The following is a 13,959-nucleotide window of genomic DNA, read 5'->3' on the forward strand; positions in this document are numbered from 1 at the left end:
ATACTAATTCTCTAAAGGAGCCTATAGGGTACGTACTTTTTATTATTCCTATTTTAGATACAAGGAATTTGAAACATAGAAAACTTCAGTGACTTGCCCAAAATCACTCATCTAAGTGGCAGAGCCAGGAGAACAAGATAAACTGGATGCAGAATCCACTCATAAACCATAAACAGCACATTCTATAAACTCCTTTCTTATAGGTGTTACACTTTACCCTTTTTGATCAGAAGAAATTCAAATCAATAATTTCGATTCATAAATTAAGCGATTACTATTTCAAAAGGAAGGACTAAATTTATATTTAACTTAATTTGTTCATCTTTGACATAACTTTTTTTCTTTTTCATACTTTTTCTTCAGTAAATTAATGAAATGGTTTATCCTATAAGTTATATGTTCATAGACCAATAAAAAGAGAGGGCAAAACTTTCATTCTATAAACCTTATGAAAGAATAAAAATTCAGGGTCACACTATACATTTACCCTCTCAAAAATAAATATTAGAGATAAGAATTTAATGTTAGGGTACAGAAGATAAGCAAAGGTGTTGTGGTGCAAAATAACATCTCTACATTGATGTTTGATATCTTGTATATTGTACCTTTAATTTCTCCAAGAAGTTCACTGGTATTTAATCTTTCCATTTTTTCCTTCCAATCTTTTGAAAGTAGTTTTTCCATGCAGGAGGAATCTATGAAAATAGAAAAGTAAGTATTAAAAATGTTACATATGTATTTTATAAACATTAAAATATTACAAATCCAGAAGACCAGTTTATGGAGAAATTCTCTCATTCAAAAATGATTGAAGTTATATGTTGTTGTTTTAATCCTAGGATACAGACAATTATATTACTCTATTATAAAATGCCACAACTAAAATTTTTGCCAGAAGATTATTTAAGCTATTCCCAGGGGAAAAAAGATAATGCTCAATAACCTTATCTTGGCATTATAATTATATGAATATCCAGCCAGGATTTATCATTTCCTAGGCTGATAGCATAAAACAAGGGACTCTTTCCTACAGGTTTAAGTTTAGATATTATTCCTTTTAATCCAGCTGATTTTTTTTAAGTCAAAGCAAAATTCATGTGCTATTCAAGTAAGAATGATAAATATTCAAGGGAGAAAAGACCAATCAACCTGCAACTCTTTGGTCCTTAAAAAAGAAATAGACATATGACAGCTTTTGTTAAGTACCTATTTAGAGGAAAATGCAAAGAAAATAAAAGTCAAGATGTTCTCTGTCCCCCAGTAACGAAAACAGCTAAAACTTTTATATAAAAAGAGATGCATGATCTTTTCAAGAAATGCCTTATTTAAACACCATTTGACCTGCTGCATTTCTAAACAGCATACTAGATTATAGGGAGTGATTACACTTGTTTCTATAAAGATCCATGAAGTTTACATAAGTTTACATTTTAGAATGTTCTAATAATTAGCAAATTTTTATCAATGAGTTATTTGTTTCTCTCTGTTTGGATGGATTTACAACTGGAGCTACTGCTTACAACTATTTACGTGTATCTTTTAAGCCTCAAATCTTAACAAACAGGCCATGTTTCCAAAAGGGAATGCAGATTTAAATACTAAATCCTCAGTGCAAAACATACTCCCATTAAACTTTAACATTCCAAGTGTCAAAATTCTGATAACTTCTTTTTTAAATTATATTTAAAATAGTTACTTCAATTCCAAATGTCTTTTCTCTCCCATATCAGTACCTATCTCTTGAGCATTTTCCCTTTCATTTTCTTCTCTAACTTCTAAATCCCCCTTGAATTTTTCAGGATGACAGTAAGGTCAGGATGGATATAAAGGGTTTTAGAAACTAGATAAGCTTTAGAAAAAGACAGTGAGCCCTGGGTAAGAGATGAGAAGACCACTGCATGGTTAGAAAGTATTGGTGAAGACAATTAACATTTGTCCGTGACATGATCAATCAATTAAGGCATGGATGGAATCCAGATCAGCGTGTCGGGAAACGGTTGATGAAGAACACCCATACCAGCTCGCTATCACAGAAGCTGAAGTTCTTTCTAAATAGAAGTCAGCTTGATTCTATTAAGTGAAAGCTCTCTGCTCCTTCCCTTACTTCTTCCCTTCTTCCCTTTCCTCGTCCTTTCCTTCCATTCTTTACTCTTATTTTCTTAGATGTCAACAAGTGATCTACCACTGTGATTAAAAATTGGATTCTGAGTGACCTTCCAGTAGATTCTACATGCACATGCACATGTTCAGTTTGTATTTAATTTCCAAAATGGTACTTTTATCTTACATTCAGAAATGAGGCATATACTTCATTCTGTATTATTTTGCTTTTATGCTAAAGTCATAGAAAAAATAATACTAGGTTTGAGAGTTAAGAATCTTCAAAGCCATGCCTATCAGAGATTACTTTTTTTTTCAAATCTGGTTTAAAGTTCTGAGAAAGATGCATATAACATTAGATCATGTTTAAGAATAATCAACAAAATGTCTTCAACTTCCTATCCTACTCAGTTGTTGTTTTATTTACCCTTTAATATAAGTGATGACATTGTAGTAAACTGATAATTACTGACATAAATGCTAAAGAATAATTGTTTGGTTAAAATTTGAGTTGGGAGCATATATTATAATGGTCAATACAAAAGCCCAATTTACTAGTAATGATCACAAATTCAGAGCAAGTTCATAAACTAGGATTAAATATACACTAAATGTAAACAAGCTAAAATATGTCTCTCATTTCTATTAATAGACTTGAAATCTTTCAGAGTTCCAAGAAAAGAATACTGAAACTTCATGGGAGAAAAATAGAACTATATGGATAACAGGAACACACACTTCAAACATAAATCAAACCATGTAGACACAGCTCTACATAAAGGCTACTCATTAATAAGTTAATAAATTCAAACATTTTCACATTCTTATTAGAAAATTAATCCTCACCATAATGCTGTATTAATCTAGCTATATGAGTCTGCATTTCAGTAGAAGAAACTGAGGGGACAAAATAAAGCAGTCTTTGCATGTGTATTTATAGCCCACAAAAATATTTAATAATAATCACTGATTGCCTTTATCTACAGGCCAATAAAAGTTACTACATACAACTCTATCAACATTTCATCTCAAGTCTAGGAGATTCCAGGAAGATTCAAAACTCTGAGTAGATCTCCTGAAAAACTTAGGTTTCTCACCTAATTATCTGACGGCCAGATCTCTAAGGGCATGCATTCCACAATTAGTACTAAGCATACTTCATTCTGTGATGTAAAACAAGGAAGGTGGGGGGAAAAAGGACCAGAAGACATAGATTGTTACTAAATACTGCATAGGCAGAGGACACTACTGCCGCCACCGAGATGTTTCTAATTTGAAATGAGGAAATATGTAATGGATAAAGTTAAAAATAAAATTAGTATTTTCAAATTTCCCACTCAAAACAATATCTAGGTAAGGGCAAAAATTAAAATCCTCCTCGTACCACATACTTCAACTACATTAATAGGACACTAGCTTTACAAAGGCAAGTCATCAGATCAGACTTTGCCCCTCTCTGATCGCACACAAATGCTAAAATCAAAGAGGTCAAACTAAAGAAGTCCAGTTTGCATTACATACACAGAAAGAGCAAGATCACGTAGAGTAGCTTTAACTCAGCGGTCATGAAGGATTCCAAATGCAAAAAAGGACTGAACATCACCCAGATATTCTTGGATTATTCTACACAAGTAAATATGTTTTACACAATTGACTTGAAAACAACTAATATAGTTATGGTAGTGCCATAGTCCTCAAAACAATGAAAAATGTCCAGTTTATTTTACTAGCTGAGTTTGACTACTCAAATTTTAGTATTTTGACTGACTTGTCTTAGCTAAACAGGAGAGAAGCTACACACCTTTTGGAAATTGACATAAAGAACCACAACATTAAAGTATTAAGTGTTATCATAATATGTACATATTAAAAATAAAAGTAAGCCATAACACTTCAGTATAAAAGTGGAAAAGGCCAAAATTAATTCCTCTTACTTTTAAAGAATTAGTGTCCATATACCAATACATATTCACTGAAATGCAGGACTTTTTTATATTTATCTTGTCTAATTTTTGTAAATAATGTAATAAAAGCAAATCTGTCAAAAATCAAGAGTTGAAATTCAGTTCTTGTTTATATTTCAATCAAGGATGAAAAAGGTTTTGATATGTTATAAACTAATTCTCAGTTGTATAGTTTTTGTTTCTTCTTTTCCTTTGCAAATTAAGGTTTTTTATTTCAATAAACTTTTGCTAAGGAAAAAAGATATAAATCAAAACTAATTTTTTATAAATATTCTGCATAAAGGATTACAAATGTTTCTGCTTCATAAATACCTAGGTTTCAGGCTGGGTAAGCAGGAATGCTTTATCATTCTAATAATTTTACAGTACAAAGGAAATTTGAAGTGATAGAATGTGGGATATCTATTTCCAAATCTATATGATGATATGTTAGGAACAATTTAAAATTATTCCTAGTTAAACAAAGCTGCAGCAGAATTAATTCCTATTCTGTGCAAAATAAAGGGTCAAAGAGAGTAAACAAAGAAATTATCACTAAAATTAAATCATGAGGGAATAGAAAAGGATAATGGAAAAAAATCTTTTTTATCGTACTTTAAAACAACCTGTGAATAAACACATCATTATTCCTTTTCTGTCAAAGTGATATTTCAAATTAGAAATGATAAAACATTAGAATCATGTCATAGAAAATATCTTTAAAATACTTTAGTGAGGAAAAAAACAATGACTGCTCTCCTATATACAGACTTCCTACTACTTTATGAACTCTTAAGAGAATATTAAAGCAATCCCTTTTTATTTTTATCATAAGAAACACAAATTTCAAAAGCAGTAAATTTTCTGTGTATCCAATAAACAATTACAACTTATCAAAAGTATCCTTGACCTTGGCCTACAACTAATTTTGACAATATATATTTAGATCCTTGCTGATCATCAATCCCCCATTTTTCATTAGGAAGCAGAGTCCCACATGACAGTTACTGTACATTTTTCCACAGTGACAAGTGCTCCACAATACAGTGGGATAAAATTGGAGCCTGGAGAGCTTGAAGAGCACTCTTAAATTTTAATTAAAACCCTCCAAGCTCACTAAAAATAATTAGACACTAAAATGTGCCAGTTTTATTTTGAAGTCACTATAACGCACAAAGCACACTCCCTAACGACTGCTCGTGCTCTCCTTCTCTCTCTCCCTCTCTCCAATGAAACAACTGATTTTCCAAATACGAGCAAGGGGGTATAAATAGAGGCTGTTTTCAGTCCTGCTCTTCACGCTGGGAAGCTGAACAGAAAAGACAGTAGAGTGGGTTTTTCAGACTGCACCAAGTGAACCTAGAATAACTTGCCTAACCAAGAGTTCAAATCACTGACAAACTCTAGATAAAATTCAGTCTGTAAGGAACACTATGGGTTATATCATTGATCTTTTTTGATCCAAAAGCCAAGCCTTTAACCTCTTAAATGTTTTTGCTATCTTAAAATATCTCATACAATGCTATATTCCATGCTATTTTTAGCCAAGCAGCAAGAGAAAGCATGCCTTTCCCATACAGCAGGGCAATGATATAAACATCAACACAGATGCTCTGCCAGGAAGAGCTGGACTTCTCAAGCACTTGATCATTAAGGAATGCACCAACTGTTTTGGATAATCTCGTGCCAGCTCCCCTTTTGCTCCACACTCCCCTCTGGGAGTGGCCAATCTTGTCCTGGTCCTAATTTTTCATTTTACTCCTCCATAGCCTCCCCCCATCCCTGAAAAGATGAGAAATGGCATTTATGCCTAGCAATGAAAAAACAGGCTCACTTCCCCAAACAGACCAAAACTTTAAAACAATTAACCCTCCCCTCTTCTTTCAGATAAATTACTAAGTATAAAATGCAATCTGTTTCCTTTGTTTATTCAATATGAACAATTTGTAAATGACTCAAGGATAAAATTCAGAAAATGTTGTGCTAAATTAGAACCATTATAAACATGCTAATGACTCAATGCTTGAGTAAAACATGCATGATCGGTGTGAAGAAACAGATTTAGTTCCTGTGAAATTCTGTTGTGCTGCTTTAAAACGATTTGATCATTAAATCAGATATATTCCTTCCAGGAAAAATGTTAATTCCACAACCACTTTACTAGATAATATACTGTGAGTTCTCTGTGTGTGTGTGTGTGTGTGTCTGTGTGAATGGGAGCCATTGAAAATGTCATTAGAACTGTTAGATGCAAAATTTTGGCATGTTCCTAAGAGAGAAAAAGCCCCACATTTGAAAGCTGCCAGAAATACACATACAGACATCACCATATTAGGTGCAATAATCTCTCTTTGCACTGTTTTGATCTACAAAGTCTGATAATTTTTATAGGAACCCCTTAAAACTGGCACTTAACATATACTCACAGAAGTCATATTGTTCTATATGTGCAGGTAAGAGGTGTCTTTCATCTGCTTTCCAAAGCTGCTTCGCACCTAGAACACTATCAGAAGGATCATTCAAAACCAAATTCCTAGGGGAGAAGGTATAGCTCAGTTGTAGAGCGCATGCTTAGCATGATGACGTCCTGGGTTCAATCCCCAGTACCTCCATTTAAAAATAAATAAATAAATTTAACTTCCCCCCCAAAACCCCCAAATTCCTTTCCCATATCTATCAACGTACAACTGCTGCCAACGCTAACATAGAAAAAGAGGGAAATATCCAGCAGGTGATTCAGAGGCTCATAGCTTCCTGCTGTAGCTGAGACTTCAGTGATCACCAAGAACAAATCCCATTTCAGAAATGAAGAAACAGAGTCAAGATAAGAAGTAAATTGCCTTTCCCAAGGTCAAACAGTGGGTGACAGAGCCCTGACTCCAGTTCATTGCTGGTTTTACTGAAATGACTATTTAAATCACTATTCGAACATCAGTTTTATAGTCTCTACGATTCAGCATTCAATAGAAGAAAATGAGTAATTTCATCTGTTATTAATTGCTTCATATATGGAATGAAGCACTCTAATTCTTTGGAGAAGGGCACTAAATTTTAAGGTATTGCAGTAAAAGTCAATAGTGTCCAACAGCCAATTCTCCCATACACACTCCAGTATGAGGGTTTTCCTATCCCTCCATATTGCATTTTCCATAATGCCTTACCATGTTTGAACTAAGAGCCTTCCTTTCCTGAATATCATCCACAAAGGAGTAGCTAAGATGCTGCTTAAAAATACTGTTGAACTCGAAGTCTAATCCTTCCCAAATTAGGTTTTATCTTCATGTACAAGAAGTAATTATGCAGCCTGACACTATTTTCTGATGCTCCATTGCCAAAGACTAACATATTCAAACCATTCAACATGGGACACTGCTCTTTGGGTTCTACAAATGTTCGATTTCATTTTACTCTTTCAAATACATATTTAACTGCCTTTTAAAAACTGCATTAAACTGTGGAAACAATAATTTTTGTGTGTCCACTGTGTCCTATATGCCTTCTTTTGGTATCTTTGGGGAAATATTTCTGAGTGTCACTATTGTCCTGATGTAGTTGTCAACCACAGTGCTTTGCTTCCTGCCTCTTACTGCTCCTCCCAGCCACACAGGGAGGAATTTGACCCAGTCAGAACTCTCTGCTGGAACTAAGTAGAAAGACTCACTTATGCTCAGGTTGAAAGTTACAAGCATGTGGGCCTGGGATCATCATGGCCATCCACCCTGGCACGTGGAGAGAGCCTATCTGCAATAAGAGTGAATTAAGCCAAAAATACCAAGAAAAGTAGAGGGGAGTGGAGATAGGAAAAGATAGAGAAAAAAATCTTTACATCATGTTAGCATACTTACATCCCAAAATAGCTAAAGCCAAATTCTGCTCCTGGGATTCTTGATAATGTAAGCCAATATATTCCTATTTTTGTTTAGACAAGTTTGAGTTGGGTTTCTGCCAGTTGCAACTTAAAAAAAAAGACTAAGCAATATAAATACCATAACAAAAACTGTCATACACACTCAAAGGTGTTATGTTCCAAATTTGAACACACTGGAAACTGCCAATGCATTAACTTGTACTACCAGAATAACACATTTATTATGTAAACCTTGAAATAAACCTCTTGCTTCACTGAAAGATATGCAACAATGTTAAGGTAAAATGCTGTAGGACTGCTATTTACAATTATTTAGTTATCTGAATTAGGATTTTTTGAACATGCTGCAACCAAAAGAAAATACAGCAGAAATAAAGTGGAAGCTGAGGTTTATTAAAAACAACTCCTATCTAAGATAAACCATGATTTCAGTTCCATGTTCATCAAAACAGCTTTGCTGTTCTGATTAACTGAGTTTATATTTAATGTTTAAAATGAAGTTACAAAATAAGTTTTTACTGATAAAACATCCTTATCTGTTTTATTTATGTATTGATAAGGGATCAATTTAAAATAAGGTTACATTCAAGTTGGCTTTAAGGATTCTCCATAATTTGGCCCTAGTGATTCATATCCTATTATTACTACATGAAACTTCTTATTCTGTTCAAATGAGTACACAAAACATATTTCATTCTTCTGTACATGTCTTGTGCTTTTTCACTTCCACACTTTTGAATATGAAATCGTCCTGATCTGAGTATCTCCTCACTTCTTGATACTTATGGAAAATCCTATTCTGCAGTGCCTACATTAAATACCACCTACTCAATTATCCCTTGGTTTATTACCTCAAGTATAAATTCTCATTCTCTGAAAAGCAAAAATAACACTTGCTGAGTACATATTACCTGTCAGACATTGTGCTTTTAATATTTTTTTCATTTATCAACTCATTAACTTCAAACTTCGTAACTCTTTTCTTCTACATCTACCAGTGCTATTACTTATCAATTTTAGCACCATATGACTAAATATGTGGTAAAATTCATACTTCATTACCTAACTAAATCGTAAGTTCCTTGATGGCAAGGGAATGTTTCCAATACCACTTTGTGTTCTTCCTTATTACTTAACCCAAAGCTCTGCACATGGTAGGTAGTAAAACAAATTCTTTAATGTACTGAAGATCACTTTGTGTGTGTCAAGCAGCAAGTAAAATACTTTATTCTTTTTAATTAACTATATTGATGTATAATTTAATATATATCATATAATAAATGTATACATTATAAATGTAAGTTTGGTGAATTTTGTCAAATTATACACTCATGCAGCTGCCACCACAAAGAAGATATAGAACATTTCCAAAAATGTATCCTATACTCTTTCAGTCAATTACCCATAATCCTAGCCCAGGCAACCACTGATCTGACTTCTATTGCTACAGCATAATTTCACCTACTCTTGAACTTTATGAAAATGAAAGTACACAGTATGTACTTTTTGGATATGGATTTTTTCAATTAGCATACAGTTTTTTAATTCAATCATGTTGCAGGATGTATTAAAATTTGGTCCTTTTTGTTAATGGGTAGATTTCCATTGTATAAATACACCACAATTTGTTTACCAATTCATCATGTTTTGGACATGAGGGTTTCTCCCATTTTGAGGCTACAACAAAAATTTATTCATAAGTCTTTTTATGAATATATGTCTCTTTTTCCCCCTCAAAAAATTGATTTTTTTCTAAAAGTGGGGTCATTATATGTCTGACTTTATAAGAATCTGCCAAAAAGTTCTCTAAAGTGGCTGCATCATTTTACACATCCAACAATATATGAAAGTTCTAGTTATTTTATATCCTCATTAACACCTCAGTGTTAGTTTTAGTTTTTCTAGTGAGTATATAATGGTATTTCAGTGTGGTTTTAACTTACATTTACATTTCCCTAATGGCTAAAGAATAAAATATACTTTCATATACTTATTGACCATTTTTATATATTCTTTTGTGAAGTGTTATTCAAATATTTTGCCCATTTTTTTTCAAATTTAGAACAGCAATTTTCTTTTTTTTAACATTTTTTATTGAGTTATAGTCATTTTATAATGTTGTGTCAAACTCCAGTGTAGAGCACAGTTTTTCAGTCATACACGAACATTCATTGTCACATTTTTTTTTGCTGTGAGCTACCACAAGATCTTGTATATATTTCCTTGTGCTATACAGTATAATCTTGTTTATCTATTCTGCATATGTCTGTCAGTATCCACAAATTTTGAAATCCCAGTCTGTCTCTTCCCACTCCCCACCCGCTTGGCAACCACAAGTTTGTATTCTATGTCTATGAGTCTATTTCTGTTTTGTATTTCTGTTCTTTTTTTTTTTTTTTAGATTCCACATATGAGCAATCTCATATGGTATTTCTACTTCTGGCTTACTTCACTTAGAATGACATTCTCCAGGAACATCCACGTTGCTGCAAATGGCATTATGTTGTCATTTTTATGGCTGAATAGTATTCCATTGTATAAATATACCACTTCTTTATCCAGTCATCTGTTGATGGACATTTAGGCTGTCTCCATGTCTTGGCTATTGTAAATAGTGCTGCTATGAGCATTGGGGTGCAGGTATCTTTTTGAAGTAGGGTTCCTTCTGGATATATGCCCAGGAGCAAGATTCCTGGGTCATATGGTAAGTCTATTCCTAGTCTTTTGAGGAATCTCCATACTGTTTTCCACAGTGGCTGCACCAAACTGCATTCCCACCAGCAGTGTATGAGGGTTCCCTTTTCTCCACAGCCTCTCCAGCATTTGTCATTTGTGGACTTTTGAATGATGGCCATTCTGACTGGTGTGAGGTGATACCTCATTGTAGTTTTGGTTTGCATTTCTCTGATAATTAGTGATATTGAGCATTTTTTTTCATGTGCTTATTGGCCATTTGTATGTCATCATTGGAGAATTGCTTGCTTAGATCTTCTGCCCATTTTTGGATTGGATTGTTTGTTTTTTTCTTATTAAGTCATGTGAGTTACTTATATGTTCTGGAGATCAAGCCTTTGTCAGTTTCATCTTTTGCAAAAATTTTCTCCCATCCCATACATTGTCGTTTTGTTTTGCTTATGGTCTCCTTTGCTGTGCAAGAGCTTGTAAGTTTAATTAGGTCCCATTTGTTTATTCCTGCTTTTATTTCTATTGCTTGGGTAGACTGCCCTAGGAGAACATTTTTGAGATGTGAGATAATGTTTTGCCTATGTTTTCTTCTAGGTGGTTTATTGTACCTTGTCTTATGTTTAAGTCTTTGATCATTTTGAGTTTATTTTTGTGTATGGTGTAAGGGAGTGTTCTAGCTTCATTGATTTACATGCTGCTGTCCAGTTTTCCCAACACCATTTGTTGAAGAGACTGTCTTTATTCCATTGTATGTTCTTGCCTCCTTTGCCAAAGATTAGTTGACCAAAAGTTTGTAGGTTCATTTCTGGGCTCTCTATTCTGTTCCATTGGTGCATATGTCTGTTTTTGTACCAATACCATGCTGTTTTGATTACTGTAGCTCTGCAGTATTCTCTGAAGTCTGGGAGAGGTATTCCACCAGCCTCTTTCTTTTTCTCTAGTAATGCTTTGACAATTCTAGATCTTTTGTGATTCCATATAAATTTTACTATGATTTATTCTAGTTCTGTGAAATATGTCCTGGGTAATTTGATAGGGATTGCATTACATCTGTACATTGCCTTGGGCAATATGACCATTTTAACAATATTAATTCTTCCAATCCAGGAGCATGGGATATCTTTCCATTTTTTTAAGTCTATTCATTTCTTTTTAAAAACCTAAGTTTTCATCAAGAATTATTTTCTGTTAGCTGACAAGATTTTTAAATTTTTTCTGTGGTGAAAACTTGCTGGCAGTAAATTCTCTGAACTTTTGTTTGTCTGAAATGTCTTTATTTCACTTCAGATTTGAAGAATAGTTTTGCTAAATATAGGTTACTCTTTTCTTCTTTAGGATACCAAAAGATGCCATTGCAATGTTTCTAACTTTTCTTTTTTCTGATGTGAAGTCAGGGATAATTTCTATTTTTGCCTCACTACAAACAATGTATCTTTGGCCACGTTTAAGATTCTCTTTCATTATTTTTCAGCAATTTTACTTTGATGTGCTTTGATATATTTTTTTTCTTTGTGTTTATCCTCCTTGTTCTTGGAGATTTATATTTTTTGACAAATTTGGAATTTTTTCAGCCATTTTTTTCTTCAAAAAATATATATTTGGTCTATCCTCTTTAGTTTCTCTAATTTTACATATGGTACACCATTATTTCTTAAAAGCTATGAGGCTTTGTTTATTTTTTCTTCTGTCTTTTTCTCTCTATGCTCCTGTTTGGATGGTTTCTATTATCCTGTCTTTAGTTTAACTAATTTTTTAATCTACAGCTAATTAGCGGCATTTAAGTCCTTCAAGTTTTTTTTTGTTGTTGTTGCATGTCAGATATATTTTTCACTTCTTATATTTCTAAGTGTTCCTTTTTATTATTTCCATTTTCCTTTCATTATATTCATGTTTTTCTTTAAATTCTTTAACATATTTATAACAGCAATTTTAATTCTATTATCGTTGTAGTTTCTGAGTTTCTACTGATTTTTTTTCTCATGCTTACAGGTTATATTTTCTTGTGCTTCATATGTCTGGTGTTTTTAATGGATATTGGACAATATATATATTATATTGCTGAGTGTCTGGAATTTGTTCCTTTCCTGTAAATAGTATGAATTTTCTTCTGATGCGTATTCATTTACTCACAGATCATCTTGATCCTTTTGAGGCTTCTTGTTAAGGTTTGTTATGGTAGGTATAGAGTATCAATTACTCTAGGGCTAATTTACCCTTACTCGAAATGTATGGCTTTTCTGGGTCTTCGCTGAATGTCCTGGGTGTTTAATGAAGACATTGCACTATAGAAAGTTGGAATTTAAATGTATCCCTATAGCATATGAACCCTGATAGTTTTGCAGTTTACTGGTTTTTCTCTTCCAAGTAATTGTTCTTTGCCACCTCTTGTAGTCACAATCTATTCATGTAGTATTAGCATTAGTATTCAGCCAAAAACTCAAGAAGGCCCCTGAGAAGACTTGAGGAGTTCTATCTCTGTACAGCTTCTTTCATTCTTAGAGACCCCTGCAAATTATAGCCACTATAATTTCCCCAGTCACTGAGCCCTGACTGCTCAGTTCAGTGAGGTTGCCCTTTAGTACTCAGGTTGGTTCTCCTAATGCCACCAGGTAGAAAGCCAGGGTACTCTTAGGGCTGTTTGTTTTCCTTCTAGCATGGATTATAGTCTTGTGCTTCCTGTTTTCTAATTTCTTAAAATAATTGTTACACAGAGCTGATCAAAATTTCTTGTTTATATTAGTAGATTAAGTCCACTACCAATTACTCCTTTATGGCAGAATCAGAACTAGAATATTACTTTTTAAAACAATGTTATCAAAAAAATTATTCTTTACCAGTGTTTTATTAAAAAGATAGTTTAGGGGGTTTTCCATTAATTTCCTATTAATATTTTGGGTATTTTTTAGGAGCAGAGGGGCCACTAATCTTTATAAATGATTTTGAATGTCATAGATTTTTATAAGATACAGTGGCAAGCCATGTCATCTCTTTCAGGATAAGAGAATATCAAAGATAAAAGAGCTTCTGCAGAATTTACTGGTCAATACCCCATACTATAAACAGAGAAACTGAAGCCTAGATAAGAAAAGTGACTTATTCAAGATCACATTTTGTGACATAGACTTAAAATACAGGTGTCTCAGAGCTCACTCTGCTGATAGTGAACAAAAGAGAATTCATCTAAATCCTATCTCAATGTGGCATTCTTATCACAGTTTCAAAGATACAAAAGTACCTGATGAATGCTTTGAGCCCTTAATTACTCCTTGCAAAGCAGTATAACCAAACAGTTCAACATGGAAAGCTGGATAACCACCAGAAGAGTCATGAAAGATGATGTATCAATAAGGTCATAGAGAAAGA

The 13,959-nt window shown here is 33.3% G+C and overlaps 1 protein-coding gene across 32 annotated transcripts in view; it reads right to left on the reverse strand.

The window, feature by feature from the left end:
- Window positions 1-13,959, reverse strand: part of SOX6 (SRY-box transcription factor 6) — a 626,002-nt gene that overhangs the window by 248,068 nt on the left and 363,975 nt on the right. For all 32 annotated transcript variants that reach the window (XM_072969599.1, XM_072969571.1, XM_072969578.1 and 29 more), the window contains one exon: window positions 606-695. In XM_072969599.1, coding sequence (XP_072825700.1) covers window positions 606-695 — 90 coding nt within the window. The remainder of the gene's footprint in view (window positions 1-605; window positions 696-13,959) is intronic.

The sequence above is a fragment of the Vicugna pacos genome, chromosome 10, assembly GCF_048564905.1.
Source record: "Vicugna pacos chromosome 10, VicPac4, whole genome shotgun sequence".
Lineage (NCBI taxonomy): Eukaryota > Metazoa > Chordata > Mammalia > Artiodactyla > Camelidae > Vicugna > Vicugna pacos.